General features: G+C 30.2%; 1 protein-coding gene and 1 long non-coding RNA gene across 2 annotated transcripts; both read right to left on the bottom strand.

The window, feature by feature from the left end:
* Positions 1 to 1321: 1321 nt before the first annotated feature.
* Positions 1322 to 2366, bottom strand: LOC129911018 (uncharacterized). Its single transcript, XR_008771568.1, has 3 exons — positions 1925 to 2366; positions 1487 to 1861; positions 1322 to 1435 (listed from the first exon to the last, which is right to left on the bottom strand). It is a non-coding gene; the product is annotated as an uncharacterized LOC129911018 (long non-coding RNA).
* A 7524-nt stretch (positions 2367 to 9890) lies between these two features.
* LOC129911488 (alpha-tocopherol transfer protein-like) lies at positions 9891 to 11302 on the bottom strand. The gene is made up of 3 exons (XM_055989302.1): positions 10838 to 11302; positions 10362 to 10734; positions 9891 to 10289 (listed from the first exon to the last, which is right to left on the bottom strand). Exons 1-3 carry the CDS (start codon positions 11128 to 11130, stop codon positions 10089 to 10091), a joined length of 867 nt encoding a protein of 288 aa, XP_055845277.1. The 5' UTR covers positions 11131 to 11302; the 3' UTR covers positions 9891 to 10088.
* Positions 11303 to 16957: the final 5655 nt, after the last annotated feature.

Genomic DNA, 16957 nt, shown 5'->3' with positions numbered 1-16957 from the left:
TTAACAATATGGCGTACTTTAAATTCCAAATTGTCAACCTTATATTTTCAAAACTTTCAGAAATTTAACTTGAGTTTATTATTATATTGATCATCAGTTATGGAAACTATATTTTTATATTTATTAATATTTTTTATTAATAGTATGTTTTTTTTTCAAAATCATTGGATTCTGTGTGTAACACTTCACTTGATCAATGATTTATTCAAATGATCATAGATTATATCGTTTCATTTCTTAGACAGCTATAGAAGTTTTTTTTAAAGGTTGATTTGTTTCACAAGAAAAAAATATTACTCATACACCACAGTGACCGATTTACTTTTGAGTCTACAAATTGATGAATTTGTTAAACTGTATCGCTAACAAAAAATAAAAACTGTTGAGTGTTCTTAAACTTTGCAGCAGGTCTTGAAAAAAAGCTTAAGAAAAACTAGATAACCTTTGTACTCTTTTACTAACCTTTCAAATCATATCATAATTGTGCAAATTTTGACCTTGACTCTTAAAGCCTCTCTTTGATTTTGTCTTTGCTGTTTAGTTTTTGAATAAAACACCCAAGAGTGGTTTCACCATTGCCTGAGAAAGCAAAGTGTTGCTAGAATTACTTTATTTTATTCGTATTAATTGATGTTTTTAGTGTAATATGTATGTTTGATTTCGTACAGCTACAACCTCTCTGGTTCCGCACCTGAGAGGAGGTAATATATGTAATTTGTTCCACCTGCAGTTCGTGGCAATTATAACAGCTAATTGATGGATGAGTACTAATTTTGAACCGGTTTATGCTAAGCAAACTGAAAGAGGTGAGAATAAGGTGAATAAAGAGTCTAATAAAAATGACCAATATTATGGCCAATATTACCAATGAATTTATGGATTAGAATTGGTTTTGTAACGTCATTTAATAATGATCGAATTTAAAAGAGATAAATCTTATAAATCTTAATTATAATCTAAGTTCCTTAATTAATAATGAACATTTTGGCAATTGGCATTAGTCATATACAACATTGTGAATCATTGTGATTTCATCAATGCAGCAGGAGTTGGCTTCGAAGTTTTTCAATTGCATTTTCACTTTAAGAAACTCCAATCAATCACTTTGACAAATTAATTGACGATTTCTTCAATAATGCATTTTGGGAACTTTTATTTTAAAACAAAAAAACATACACTAATCTAATTCCAACATTCTAAAACTACCCTCTACTCCAAAATCGTTTTGTTGACTAAAACGACTTGGTTCGCTTCGAAGTTTTTCATTAGTTCCAAGAAGTGCATCATTTTCGAAATATTCAACATGATCCAGAAACATTTTTTCCCATTCTTCCAGAAACTTTTCTTGAGAACCATTTTTTCCGCCATATTCAGCAGGCATAAATTCCTGAGGTATGTGTTTATACAGATCACTCTCATTATCGTGTAAAATAATCTGAAAAGAGGTAATTACATTTCAGAAACGTATTTTGTTTTTGAAACTCACTTCAAATCCTGTTTTTGATGATGAAACAAAACTTCTTGCCAATTGTACAATTCCTTGAAGTTCTTTCTTCATGTTTATTATATGAATATGGTTGATTCGAAGTAGTATGCATTGCTCTTGATAAATAAAAGTCTTTTTCAAAAGACTGGGGTCTAGATACAAGGCTTGTTGAAGTGTGCAGTTTTTTAAATCAATAACCAACTCTACACCATTAATACTAGCGAAATCATCCTCGAAAGCCAATAATTCAAATAACATAAATCGAACTTTTAAACATCTTTTAAGCTGTGTTTCTTTGGATCGAACTTGGAGAAATGTGAAATAAGTAATTTTGGACCATTATTTGGTAATGGATTTGGTGGAATTGTGATTAATCTGAAAATAATTAAAAGAATCAAGAAGTATTAAGTAGTATTAAGTATTAGAAGTAAAATCTACCCGCATTTCACAATTTACAAAGCAGTTGCATCGACAAATCGATTTTTGAAAATGTCTGGGTAAGTTGATTTACAAGTTAAAAAAGCATCAACTCTCTTTTTACTCTCCTCCAAACTGAAGTTACAACGACGTAAGAATGTTACAAAAAATTGATCATCTTTTCTTGAAATCAAATGAGGCTGTTTTTCTTCCCAATTACGAAGATCGTTGATGTCATTTTGCATACGATCAGGATTTTCACCCAAGTTTTCTTCTGCTTTTTCAGCTAGTTCGGGGCTAAGTTTTCTGATATTCATTATCACTTCAATAACTCACTCAAAAATATAGATTCGATTGGCAATTTAAACAATCTATTCAAAAAGATAAATAGATTAATTAATTATTACATTTCGATGACACACAGACACACTTTTGGACATGCATACGTTGCAGCTGAATGTTATTTAAGAATCTAAATGTGTTTATTAAAACAAACTTATTAATATAATTAATAGAAAAGGCGTAGACCATTAGAGTTGAAGCTTTTGTTTTTTTGTTTATAATTTTTCATTTGTTTGATAAAGAAGAGCAATTCAACTGGATTTTTATTCGACTCAAACCACTTGTAAATGATACCTTCTCTTCAAGTTTGTCTAATAGACAATCCCATTCATCATTCACTTAGCGTTCAAAGCTTACGATAACAGAAGCATCGTAAAACTTTTTGAAATGATAATTAAAAAAAAAAGCTTTCAACTTTACTTTGTTGAAAAATTGTACAAAACAAAATTAACGAAAATATTTCAAATTCATTAAGCAACTGCTAAAAAATAAATATACAGTCCAATTTCATTCAGTATTTTTGTCCACTCAATTTATAACTTATTAAGTCCGGTATAAATAATTCTTAAAATAAATTGCACGACTGGGGTCGCACGTACTTGCTCTTATGCTTAAAGTAACTATAATGTTAAAGCTTTTCATTCAAGAAATTTAAAATTTGATATTTTGAAGAAATTTCATAAGTAGTATAAAAAATTAAATCTGTTTTTATAATTAATTAAACTCCGTTTTAAATTATCTTAAAAAAAATAAAAAATATGCCATTTTATTTCTTGTATAAAAAGTAGAGCTCTTGATTTCGACCGGGTAATACCCGTCCTCACAAATACCCGGGTACCCGAGTTTTCGGGTATTACTCGAGTACCCGGGTACCCGGGTATTCGGGTACCCGGGTAGTTCGGGTACCCGGGTACCCGGTAGTTTCATGTATTATAATACCCGAATACCCGGGTACCCGGGTACTCGGGTACAATAAAGCCATTTGTTTGTTTTATTTGGAAGTGTTTGATTTAAGAGTATTAGGGCCATGGGATCTATGATGGGTGGAAAATTTTTTTTTTTACCAAAAACTAAAAATGATTGGTATATTCTAAGCTACAATTTAAGACAATAAACACTAACATTAGGTGTGTTTTTTTGTTTATCTATATAGATTTTGTGCAAAAAAACGACATCGGGATTTTTGAAATCCATGCAAACATTTGGCACCACTGTACATACACTTTGGCAGCTGCCTGTCAAAAAAGCCATTACATCCATGTTAGATACAAAAAAAAATTTTCACAAGAAAACAAAAACCATTTGTATGGCCATGGCATCCATGTTGGATTCAAAAATTTTTTTTTTTACAAAAAACCAAAAATCATTGGAATGTTCTTAGCTACATTTTAAGCCCATAACCATTAACATTAGTTGCGTCGTTCTTGTGGTATAAGCGTTTGAAGGTAGCCACATTGATTTTTTTTCGATTTTGAAAAAATCAAAAGTGGAAACTTTTTTATTTTTATTTCTAAGTTTTCGAAAAAACTGTGGTAATTTTATATATATATTTGTTCAACAATCTTATCAGGATCCATTTAAGACTTTGATCTGGAAAATGCATTGCGTATATCTCGAAATATTAACATTTCAATACAACCATGTCAAACAAATTTTTGATTATTTTTTTCTATGAGAGCTTTTTTCAAACCTCATTTTCTCCGCTTTTTTTTTTGATTTAATATTTTGGAAAATTTTTATGGATAAAAATCAAAATAAACAAAATGAAAGGTATCTTTGCACACGGCAAGGACCCTTCTCCGGTGGGAATAGTTCGGCCACCCAGAGGAATGGAGACGATGCGGATGTTGCGTCTTTTGCTTTTTGCTAGTAAACCAATTTAAAACTCTTTTTGACGACGATTCTTCGCTTTGACTGGAGAACTGTTTTGAGTTTAATTTTTGCCTTCAATCTTATACCTATGGTGTGTTATTTACCGTTTAAAATGCTCAGTATTAACAATTTTCCTAACAAATCCTTTTTTTTTTCTTTTGATACCCGAGTACCCGGGTACCCGGGTATTCGGGTAACTAAACAACCGGGTACCCGGGTACCCGAACTACCCGGGTACCCGAATACCCGGGTACCCGGGTACTCGAGTAATACCCGAAAACTCGGGTACCCGGGTACTCGAGTAATACCCGAAAACTCGGGTACCCGGGTACTCGGGCGAGTACTCGGGTATCCGGGTATCAAGAGCTCTAATAAAAAGGTATTTTTAGAAAAAAATTTTCGAAAATTGTAGGAGCCGTTTTTTAAAAAAATAATTTTTTATATATAAACATTTTTTAACATTTTTCAAAAAAAAAGTTGGTATGCCATTTTGAAGAAATAATAAATTTACACATAAAAACTAAATTTCAAAATTTTTCATTAATTCGTTTTCAAAAAATTGATTTTTCAAAAAAAAATTTTGAAATATTTTTAAAAAAACCAAAAATGCGTTTTTTGAAAATTTTCTAAAATTTTAATATTATCTTTACTTACACACTTTTGTATAAAAATTTTCATTTAAATCGGGTTAATGTTGTACGAGATATTCAGAAACGAAAAAAACCGTTCTATGACAGGTACCGTTAATAACGGTACAAAAAATATTTTTTTTATTTAAAAAGTTGGCTATTATGTGTAGTACTACACACAAAAATTTTAATCAAAATCGTTAGAGCCGTTTTTGAAAAAAATTAACTTTTCTATTTCCGTTATATGGCAGGTACCGTTAGTTTTGGTCATAAAAAAAAAATTTCAATTTCCCCTCTAGGGAATCACCAAAAACTGCTTACCACCAAGTTTGAAGAAAATCACTTCACTCGTTTAGGCTGCAGCTCCAGATAGAGACAGACACACAGACAGACAGACAGACAGACAGAATTTCCGGACCCACTTTTTTGGCATTCTCCAACATCGTAATGTCATGTAAAATTGTTATCTCGAGTTCGATTTTTTTTACGAATCCTAAACTTGCCCTATAGTACCTATATCGCAAGTAAAAATTCACAAGCAAATGAAAATTTCACTAAATGTCATGAGGAAAAAAAAGAAAAAAATTATACATATATTCTGGCTAAATTTCCAAACTTTGTTTTGAAAAAAAGAGACAGAAAACTGTTTTTAGATTTAAGTAACATAATTTAACAATTTTTTTGTTTTTCTACTTCTTTTTTTAAGGCAGCGCGGATCATAAATCTTCCAACGTATCTGCTTCACACTGTGGAGTTCGCCGGTTTGACATTAGAAATCGGCGGCAAGCCTCCCGGTTTTGCATTGTTCCATTTCTGAAAATATTCATGGTTAGGAGCCAACCCGTGGTTTAAATGACACAGCTCGCGAGAACTGATATTCAGCACACCCAAAACATTTAAATGAACATTGTTATGGCTATGTGAAGCTGGCACCCCCAAATGCAAATTTTTTTTTCAAACCTGTATGGTTCGATTGCCCAAGGTTAGCCCAGGATAGCCCAAGATTTTTTTTCGCTAGCCCACCCTTAGTTTAAAAGTTCTTATAACAAAAAACTTTTTTCAAAGTACCAACTTCTTAAAAATCAAAATTTGTTTTTTTCAGTGTAAAATTTATCCTTTTTTCATTTTTAAATCTAAGGGTGGGCTAACGAAAAAAAGTGATGGTATTAGTTGGAATTAGAATGGTTAATTGAGGAAAAATGAAAAAAGGATACATTTTACACTGAAAAAAACATATTTTAATTTTTAAGAAGTTGTTACTTTGAAAAAAGTGTTTTTTCGTATTCTGAAAAAGCAATCACTTCACACCATTTCATATTTGTTGTTACTTTTGAAATACGTTTGGATATATTTTACTAATCATGTAGCTTTTCTAGGTATAAGTACAAAAACAAAAAAAAATTGATTTTGAGACTTGAAAAATTATTCGATTGTTGTGGTTTTTAATGTTAAATGTCAACTTAAGCTTCTTAACAGGAATGTTATATGGACTACATTCAATCAAGTAAAAATCTTAATTCAAATTAAAAACATTTGAGGCGCAATGCAAACACCAGTGAATTTAATTTTTCTTAATTATAAATTAAAAAAGGGTCACTGAGGTGTATACGTACTTTTTTTTTTGGTGTGGTGAATAAAAACTAATTCTTTTATAATTTTTAAACTAAGCTTACGATAGCAAAAATAAAAGTTGGGCTAACCTTGGGCAAACAAACCACGGTTTTAAACTAAGGATTTTTTCACAGGAAAAAAAAAATTAAATTTTATCGGTTTCTGATATGAAAAAAAGTTTTTTTGTTGTATCTTTTGAAAAAATAGTGCAATCAAGAAAAAAAAAAGTTGGGTTATCCTGGGCTAACCTTGGACAATCGAACCGCAGTGCAAAACCAACAATTTTTACACAGAATAAAAAAAAGTCTTTTTTTGTGATTTTTGAGGTGAAAAAAAATTATTCCGTTATAATTTTAAAACTAAGGGTGGGCTAACGAAAAAAAATCTTGGGCTATCCTGGGCTGGGAACCATATAGGTTTGAAAAAAAAATTTGCATTTGGGGGTGCCAGCTACACATATAGCTACGGTGACCATCCGTCCCGGTTTACCCGGGACTGTCCCGTATTTCTACAGCTTGTCCCGGGTTTTTATTTAAGAAACCCGGGACGTATAAGTGCCCCGTATTTTGTAATTTGTCCCGTGATTGTCCCGTATTTGGACATTCTCTGATTTTTGTATTCAATATTTTAAATACTTTGTACGGAAAACAAGAAAACTGTGGCTGGAAATTAAAATTAAATACGCTGCTGAAGTAAAACGAAAATTTTCGTTCAAAAAACTTTTGCCGCAAGAAAAATTACCTGGACAAATAAATGGGAGTGACAAACGATTGAAAAATCTCCATATATTCCAGCACAGGTAAGAATTTCGTTATCTAAGCTACGTATTGTGCAATGAAAAGCAAAATTTTCGTTTGCGATTTCGTTGTGCTGGTTTTGTACGAAAATTTTCGTTTCGCCTCTAGACTAGCCATTAGTTTTTTTAAATGTTCGTCAATTATTTAGTTCCAGCGTCTGTTTGTCAGGTTGCTACACCAGGGACCAGGGGTCGAACTACGACACACGTTCGTTAACGTATGGTTGCTATGCGTCCTTATTTTTTTCTACTAATTAAATAGAGAGCAATAGTCAAAACGTTAAATCGTGTGCCGTAATTCGACCCCAGATTAAATGTTTTCGAATAAGGAACAACATATGGAAGAGTAAAAAACCCAGATTAGTTTCAAAACTTTTAAGGAAATGTTAAAAGTTGTGTTAAAGATCAATTTCAAAATCATTTAAAATAAAATTAATATGTTAAAAAACAGCTCTCCCGATTTTGATTAAAAAAAATGTTTTCTTAGAAGTTATTAACAGACATTATTATGTACTGCAAAAAGCTAAACTTAAGAAGGCACCTGGCAAGGACAGAATCAGTTATGAGTTTTACAAAAATGCTCCATCCTGTTTTTTAAAAGAAGTACTTGCCTTGCTTAACAAAATATTTCTCACCGGTGAAATTCCAATCTCTTTTCGAAGTTCAATAATTACGCCTTTATTCAAAAAAGGTGATCCTAATAATTGTGAAAATTATAGAGGGCTTTCCCTTCTAGATACATTATACAAAATTTTCACTTGGAAACTGGCTTGAAAACTCAATTTCTCCGAACGCTCTCTCTGCATTTCGACTATGTCAATAAAGTACTTCAATACCCTAGTAGAAGATTACCTCGAATCCTTGCACAAGAAACAATTGTACAGAAAACGTTTTGGGTTTCAGACTGGATAAACTTAGGTGAAATGCTTAACATTGAAATAGACCTTTCTACCTCATCTTTCAATAACCTTCATAGTATTTTATTGATAGCACTAGAAGCTAGAGAACATGAAAATCACATTGCAGGTGCTAAGGGCTCTCAGTTTCATGATGTTTATGCTCATTTGAACTATAATATTACACCTTACTTTATAGATGAAAACTCTCCCTACCTGGTGAGCTTAATTCTTAAAGCTAGAGGTGGTTTATTAAATATTAATGCTAGAGCATTTAAAAAAGATACACTGGGAATCTGTTCAATATGTAATATGGATGAAGTAGAAAACACATATCACCTAATTGGCAGATGCCCGATTTATAAAAATACGAGACTAGCCTGTTTTGGAAAAGAATCTTTGTCCATTGAAGAATTTTATAATGTGTTAAATGGTAGTAACTTCTCTTCCCTTTACAACTTTTTATCTTACTCTCTAAAATATAGATCTTTGTTAATAAATGAATTTGCTTAAAGCAATGAAAAACATTTTTAAAACAAATTAAGTATGAACTGATGAAAAATTTGTGATAATAAATTTAAATAAATTGTTTAAATATTACATTCCATATTTATTATTGTACCTATTGTTAATATAAATATTACAAATCTCATTTTAAATTTATAAAAATATTAAGTTAAAATATCTACAAATGTATAAGTTAAAGAAAATTATTAGCAACTTACGTTACCTATAGTATATTTAAATTTGAATTTATAACGCCAATCTGACAGACAACAAAAACATGTTATGTCAAAATATTGTATTATTACATTAAGATTTTTATTACTCTTGTTATATTAATTGTAAAAAGAAAACTAAATAAAATCTTTTCTAATCTAATCTAATCTTATTATAAAACCATTTTTTTGATTACTGATTTCGACTTAAATGATTTCAACAAAAATGCTCACATAATTAAATTAAAATCGTTTAGGAAATCTTGATATCAAAATAATTAAAAAATTATGAAAACTCATTTAAAAAAATTAAAGTTTTATTGAAAAATCAATATTTTCAAAACGATCCAACGAATTTTTTATCTATCCCGGGTTTCGCTTTCAGAAATATGGTCACCGTACATATAGCCCATTGTTATGTTCATGAAACAAAACCACTAGGTATAATTTAGGGAAATACTTAAAAAAGACAAAGCAAAAAAATCGAGGGACCGTTAATTTTTAAAGGACACCGATTTTACAAGTGTTCCCCTTTTTAAAGAATATCAACGAAAATGAATTATTGAAAATTCACTACTATTTTCAACTTCAAGCAGGGAAATGGTTGAACAAATAAATTCTGTATAATGGCAACATTAACTCTAGACTTACTCGTTTCTGCTCAAGTAGAGAGGTCTTTCAGCTCATTTAAAAAAAACTTTAAAAAGCTGTAGGGAGTTCAATACTTTCATAATAATTAAATATCACGCTCTTTTTTCTTTTTATTTAATAAATAAAATAAAGCTTACAAAAGCTTTTTTGGTCTCCCTATTTGTATAAGGTGCTAAAATGTTTTCAGGCGCGACTTTAAGGTAATATAATAATTATATGCTTCAATAATGTGGCTCGCAAAAAGGAGGAAACATTTATTATACTTTCCAGTTTTTTTTTTTTTTAGCTTAGAATGGTTACCAAGCTTAACTCAATCATTTTAAAGAGTTTCATCGTTTCTTATCAATTTTCTTGATGGCCTTTCGAGACAAATTCGGGACAAAAGTTGTACCTCTAAAGCATTCCTCCATATACATAGTTTGTATAATGCCAAATTGAAATACACATTTTTTGATGTTGTGCGCAATGGTGTATTAAAATTTTAATAATTTGCATTTATTAATTGAAAACATTATAATGATCCAAATCATCATGATGATATAAGTTTGTACAAGTGTTTGTCCCTGATTTATTCAAACTTATTTGACCTTAACATAAATAAAATAAAACTATTTTCTAGACTAAAACGGCTTGATATACTCTTCGAATTTTTCGTTAGTCCACCCAATTTCAAGAAATACAACATGAGGAATTTTCCAAGTTAGTCCCAAGAAATGAATCCTCTTCAAAATATTCAACATGATCCAAAAGAATTTTTTCCCATTCTTCCAAAAACTTTTCATGCGTACCATTTTGACCTCCATATTCAACAGGCATCGATTCTTGAGGTATATATTTATACAAATCACTCTCTTTCTCGTGTATCACAATCTACATAAAAAATAAACAAATAATATTTAAACAAAATCTTATAGATGAAAATCCTCAAATCTCAAAACTCACGTCAAATCCGGTACCCGTTGAAATCATACTTCTGGCTAAATTTACAACTCCTTGCAGTTCTTTTTTCATATTTATTATGTGAAAATGCTTGATATTAAGTGGTATACATTCATCTTGATAAATGTAAGTTTTTCTCAAAAGAGCTGGATTCAAACCCAAAGCTTGTTTAAGGCTACAGTCTTGTAAATCAAAAACTAATTCTAAACCACTTATACTAGTTATATCATCTTCGAAAGTTAGTATTTCAAAGAGCATAAATCGAACTTTCATGACATCTCTTAAGCTGTGTTTTTTTGGATCGAATTTGCTGACTTGTGTGATAAGCAATCTGGGGCCATTATCTGGTAAACTGTTTGGGGGAATAGTGACAAGTCTGAAATTAAATTCAAGGCATCAGATAAAGTTCTATCATAAAACTAGCGGAAGTAGGTATTATTTTTTTAGATTTTGCAATATCATTGTCACTCCAAACTCACCCGCATTTCAGAATATCCAAAGCAGTTTCATCAACTGCACGATCTTTGTAAAGATCTGGGTAATTAGTTTTGCACGTTAGAAAAGCTTCAATTCTTTTTTTACTCTCATCCAAGTTGAAGTTACAACGACGTAAAAATGTTAACAAAAATTGATCATCTTTTCGTGAAATCAAATGAGGTTGCTCTTCTATCCAACTACGCAGTTCGTTGATGTCATTTTCCAAAGTATCAGAGTTCTCGCCAATGACTTGTGCTTTTTTGGCTAACTCGGGACTTAGTTCTCTGATGTTCATTATCACTATGTGCTATCTAATTGATTGGCAATGTAAACAAACTTATCCAAAGTGATTAATTTGTTATTTGATTTCGATCGCTCTTCTGAGTGTTTATTGAAACTAAAATATCTATAAGATACAAACAAAAATATCGAGACCCGCCGCCGGTGTTTTGAATATTTTTGCTATAGCTTTTATTGTTTACAAAATACTTTTTCTATGTAAACAAATTCATTTATTAGAGGTAGATGTATGCAACTAGAATGTTATTCAACCGAAAACACTGAAACACTAAAAAAGCAATTTGTTCTATTCGAACTTATAGATGCGTCCAACATTAGTTTCATTCATAACAATCTATATGATTAGATATCATTTTGTGTAAAAAATTGACGACCACATGGACACCAAAAACGTTTGATGAAAATAAATAATAAAAAAGCTTTCAAGTTGTAGCAAAAGTCTACAACAGTGACTCTTACATCTTACTTTTAATTGTAGAATTTTTTGTTTTGATTTCTCAAACAAAAAACTCAAACTCATCTCTTTAGTTAATTTATAAATCAGAAGTCATGTGATGCACAGTGGATCATATAAACATTTTTGTTCGTAAAGATAATATTTTACTAGTACATATTTTTATTTTTGTATTTTGTTACACGTACAAGTGCAAATATAATAAACTTGGTCACCAATGTCTATTTTTTACTGACTTCCAAAAAGGAGGAGGTATTCAATTCGCCTGTATTTTTTTTTTTTTTTTTATGTTTGTTACCTCATAACTTTGGACTGAGTGAACCAATTTTGATAATTCTTTTTGTATTGGAAAGCTAGTGGCTGCAATGTGGTCCCATTTGAATTTCGTTCAGTTGAAGCCATGGGAACTATTAGAAAAACCATAAAACCCAGTTTTGATCCATAGAAGTCGGTTTTGTTTTTTGATAAAAATGATTATTAGATATTTGGACAGGGACAAAGGATTCATAAAGTTTTTAAAAACATTTTGGGTGAAAGGGTGTTTTTTTGATAGGTGTGTGATTTTGATGTGAGAAAGGTATCATACCGGCTAACTTATATTTTATTAATTTTTAAAACTTGGTGAAATAGATAGATAATTAAAAGTGCAATAATTCATTCTCAAAGAAAATCCCAAACAAATCAAAAGTTCTTCAGATATTTGAAAAAATGTCATACTGTCCTAACCTTGCGAGAAGAACCCGGACTTTGACTGACTATAAATTTGAATTTAACTAACTCACGGAATTCATTTGTATATAATTTTTTAGATAATTTCATTGTGAATAAGTCTGTCCTTGGACATTTTTGGTTTAAATGAGTAAAAATGGAGCTATGAAATAAAAACGGCACCGACCTCTTTTCCAAGATGGTGGCTTTTCCCGATGTTCTACCATCCCAAAAAATTCATTTTTACGATAAGGAAATACACCCAAACACGTTCCATGAAAAAAATTTGTCCCGCGAAAAATGCAATTTGATTTACTAATTTGAATGGCCTATTTTGTTTGAAACTCATTTGAATATTTTTTTCGTTTTTCAAGAGAAACTTTTCGTTAGTCGCTGATTTTACAAGAATTGTTTTTCAGGCCATTGAAAACAGTAAAATAGTTGGTATTAAATGTTCTTCTATGAAATAGACCAAAGCTAATGGCTCTCCGTCGATCCATTCGATATGTATTTATAAAAATGCACATACACAAAATTGCACACAAGCCCATAAGGATGCAAATAAATTTGTTTGTTTGTCATATTTAGTTTATATTAAATCAATCCCAATTAAATATATTTACTTTAAAAGTCTAAAAGTTACCAATTTATACGTTTTTATCTAGTTTTAAAAACTTGCTTTTAACTAAAAAAGTAAAAAATTTGGAAAAAGTGCTAATTTTTGAATAGGTACATTTAAGTTGTTTCTTGACAAAAAAAAATTAAAAATTGCATATTATCAAAGGATTGTACCTCTACTTTATTTCATTAGTACAAAGTTTGGACGTACCGGCTACATACACAAAATGCCCCTTGATTTAGTAAAAAAAAATAAAATCGTCAATTTTTTAACTTTTTTTTCTTTGATTTTAGGTTAGAATTTCAGTGAAAAATAATTTTTAAAATTTTTTAATCATCTTAACATGACAGAAAATTTAATTTGCTATGAAAAGTGTCTTTGAACCATTTCAAAGTTAGGCTTGGTTTTCGAGTTAAATCAAAAAAACTGAAAACCGACCAGTGTTGCCGTTTTCTCAGAAATGCACCAATGGATTTAGTAGCACTTTTGGCTGTAGTATTCTTTTATGCCAAGGAATCATAATCAGCAATAAAAACTCTTGAACGAATTTGTTCCATTCAAAAGGGTCTATTCAATAGACTAAAAAAGATTATTTTATTTTCGTTTTTTTCTTATTTTTTTTTGCTTGTACAAACATAAAAATAAAAATATTTGACAGCATTTTTACTAGGGGGAAATAAATAAATTGACCCACTCGTGCCATAAAAGTTCCCACAAATCGTATTTGAAATTTGGCCAACATCTAGAAAAATAACTGCAGGAAGCTGCTTTTTTAGATTGGCTAAATCAAGGAAATGAAGTCGATATGTATTTTGAATTATAAATAAAGACTAAAATAAAGACCATTATTTGTTTTTACTTTTAAGTTTAGATATTTCTGTTTTCATAGATGCAGGGAATTAACTTCATGGGAAATAACTTTACCTCTAGTGTGATTTATCATGGGACATAGAAAGTTTTCCAAGGCAGTTTATTCAAGTTAAAAATCGAACGATTTGTGGTTCACTATGGTGTATGCGTAACATTTTTTTTTTAAATAAACATGTTAAAACAGTTAAGTAGCCTCGCTGAACAAACTTTTTATGTATGACTATTTTCTCATATAAAACAAATGAATTTAGTGATGTTTTTGTTAAAGCAATCCTTTTTAAGTTCGTCATTAGTCATTAATTGATTGAAAGCTTGTAGACTAAAAGGAAGTTATGCTAGGTAGACAATTTTAAAAATTCTTTAGTATCCGGAATAAAATGTTCCCAAAGAGTTTAGTATACTAACTCTCCTCTTTATCTTATCATCCAACAACAATCGGCGGCGTCAGAAAATAGCTAGCTATTCGTCCCCAAACAGGTTACTTGAACATTTCACTTGCTCCAATTTATCAAAATTTTGCTTTTAATCCCTTGAATTTGATGATTTAAGGCTCCTTTAAAATTAAAGTACTAAGGTTAAATTTATTCATATTTCATAAAATTTAAAGTCGCCATTTAAAGTCACCATTGCACCTCGAAAATGGGATCAATAAAATGTTTACAGCTTACATTTTGAGTATATACGGAAAGTTTTTAGCTATCCAAGAAACCGACTCCCAAAAATGCTAACAGAGGAAACAATACAAAAGTCAACATTCTGGGTTAATGATTGGGCTAAAATTTTGGAGGATGCTGGAATAGAATTGAACTTTTATTCTCAAAATAACTGATTGGAATATGAAACATAAAAACTTAATAATTGAAACTTTAATAAGTAAGTCTTGGAAATAAAATGTAGAAATGGCACAATGTCACAGTTTCATGATGAATATTGTCGCCTTGAATATTCGAAAAACGATTTTTATTTTAATGACGGGTTGCTGTTGCAGGCTAAAGCCATATCATTGATTTTTAAGGCAAGAGGCGGGCTTCTTAATATAATTGCTCGGGCATTCAAAGAAAAAAAAAAACACAAATGGGATATGCTCAATTTGTAACCTGGATCAAGCTGAAAATACTTTACACCTAGTGGCAATTCGCCCAATTTATAAAAGAATTAGATCTTTCTACTTCGGGAAAGAAAGTTTAACGAAAGAAGAATTTTACATTAAAATGAATGGCCAACACTGCACAACCTTTTATTTGCATCTCTTAGAGGTTTTGAAATATAGAAATTTAATTATTTATGAGTACTTCAAATAAACAATACCTAAATATTGAAATATATATAATATATAAAAAAATGCAAACAATAAAAACATTTGCATTTTTTTGCTCGTCTAAAAACGCATATTTAGGTAGACTTTTGACCAAATAATGGTTTTGGAGTAAAATATTCGACAAATTGACTCTGTTTAATGAAAATAAAACAGTTTCAATATGCCAAATTTGCTAACTTAGTTCTTGTTCAAAACTCTTTAAACATCTTTCGTTTGCATTTTTTTTTGAAATAAACATTGTAATAAACCAAAAAAAAACAATAATTTTATAGCATTTGCCAATCTGAGAGACAACAATATTGTTAATGTCATATTATTATGTTAATTATACAGGGTGTCCCAAAAGTAATGGATCAAACGAAATATGCTGATAGGCCAACTTAAGGGCTCTCAGAATTTGGTAACTTGTTTATCCCAAATCCTTACGGTTTTCGTTTTAATGCAGTTTTTGTGAAATTTCGAAAAGTCCCGACTTGGCAACAGTATTTTGCTTCCTCCGCTCGTAATTGATTTTTGTTTTTTACAATTCTTTCACTAAAACATTGCCTAATAATAAGAAATAACTAATTAATCAAAATATTTTTTATTTCATACACCATTTTGCTGCAAACTAATTGACAGTTCCAGTTTTTTTCAAAACTCAGTTTCTTACATTTATTTCAGAGCAACACACCGAAAAAATGTGTATGGTGTGACACTGGTTTATTATTTTAAGAACTTGCCGTGTTATTGCAGTTTTCAAAAATGTATAAAAGTTTCCAATGTTGAAATTAGAACGAAAGATATTACAATTTGAATGCAACAAAACAGGGGTTTTCAGAGCAAAATAACAAACAAATATCGAGGCTTTTATTCAAAAATAAATAAACAAACAACAGTCGAGAAAATGTGTTTATTTTTCTTTGTTATTTTTCTCTGAAAAGCCCTGTTTTGTTGCATTCAAATTGTAATATCTTTCGTTCTAATTTCAACTTTGCAGCAAAATGGTGTATGAAATAAAAAATATTTTGATTAATTAGTTATTTCTTATTATTAATCAATGTTTTAGTGAAAGAATTGTAAAAAACAAAAATCAATTATGAGCGGAGGAAGCAAAATACTGTTGCCAAGTCGGGATTTTTCGAAATTTCACAAAAACTGCATTAAAACGAAAACCGTAAGGATTTGGGATGCACAAGTTACCAAATTCTGAGAGCCCTAAAGTTGGCCTATCAGCATATTTCGTTTGATCCATTACTTTTGGGACACCCTGTATATTATCTCTCTTATATTATATAAAATCAATATAATGATTTAAAATTTTGATTTTTTTAAGATTTATTATACCTATCATTTTTTTCTGACTTCAGATTCGGATTCAGCACCCCATTTTTTTCTGACTTCAGATTCGGATTCAGCACCCCAAAAACTACTAGAAAAGTATATTTTGGTTCTTGTGCCAAAAACCTTGTTGACCAGTGTTATTATATTGTTTTTGTATCTAATTTTTTTTAAATAAAATACATTAGTTATTGTTTTATTATTATTAAGTCGCCATTCAGAAAAGGAAATTTAAAAATTTGTATAATTTTATAGCCTACCTATGTATATATAGTCTAAGACAAGAATGAGCCACGCGTTGTCTTGCATGTTAATCAATTTATCACACGTTGGAAACAAACTGTGATTTTTAGTTGAAATTGTTGAATTAATTTTAGCTCGGCTAAATTTTGGAAAGAATTTTATACGGGACCAAAAGTTTAGCTGGATCTGCGTTCTATGCCGTAAAAAAAACCACCAGAGATACTAACAAAGACAACCGATTTCCTTACATTTTTCAAGTGTCAATAAAATGAAATAACTAGTCTTGAAGT

Source organism: Episyrphus balteatus, chromosome 2 (assembly GCF_945859705.1).
Source record: "Episyrphus balteatus chromosome 2, idEpiBalt1.1, whole genome shotgun sequence".
Lineage (NCBI taxonomy): Eukaryota > Metazoa > Arthropoda > Insecta > Diptera > Syrphidae > Episyrphus > Episyrphus balteatus.
Note: the sequence above shows the minus strand (reverse complement) of the source record. Positions and strands in the feature narration are given on the sequence as shown.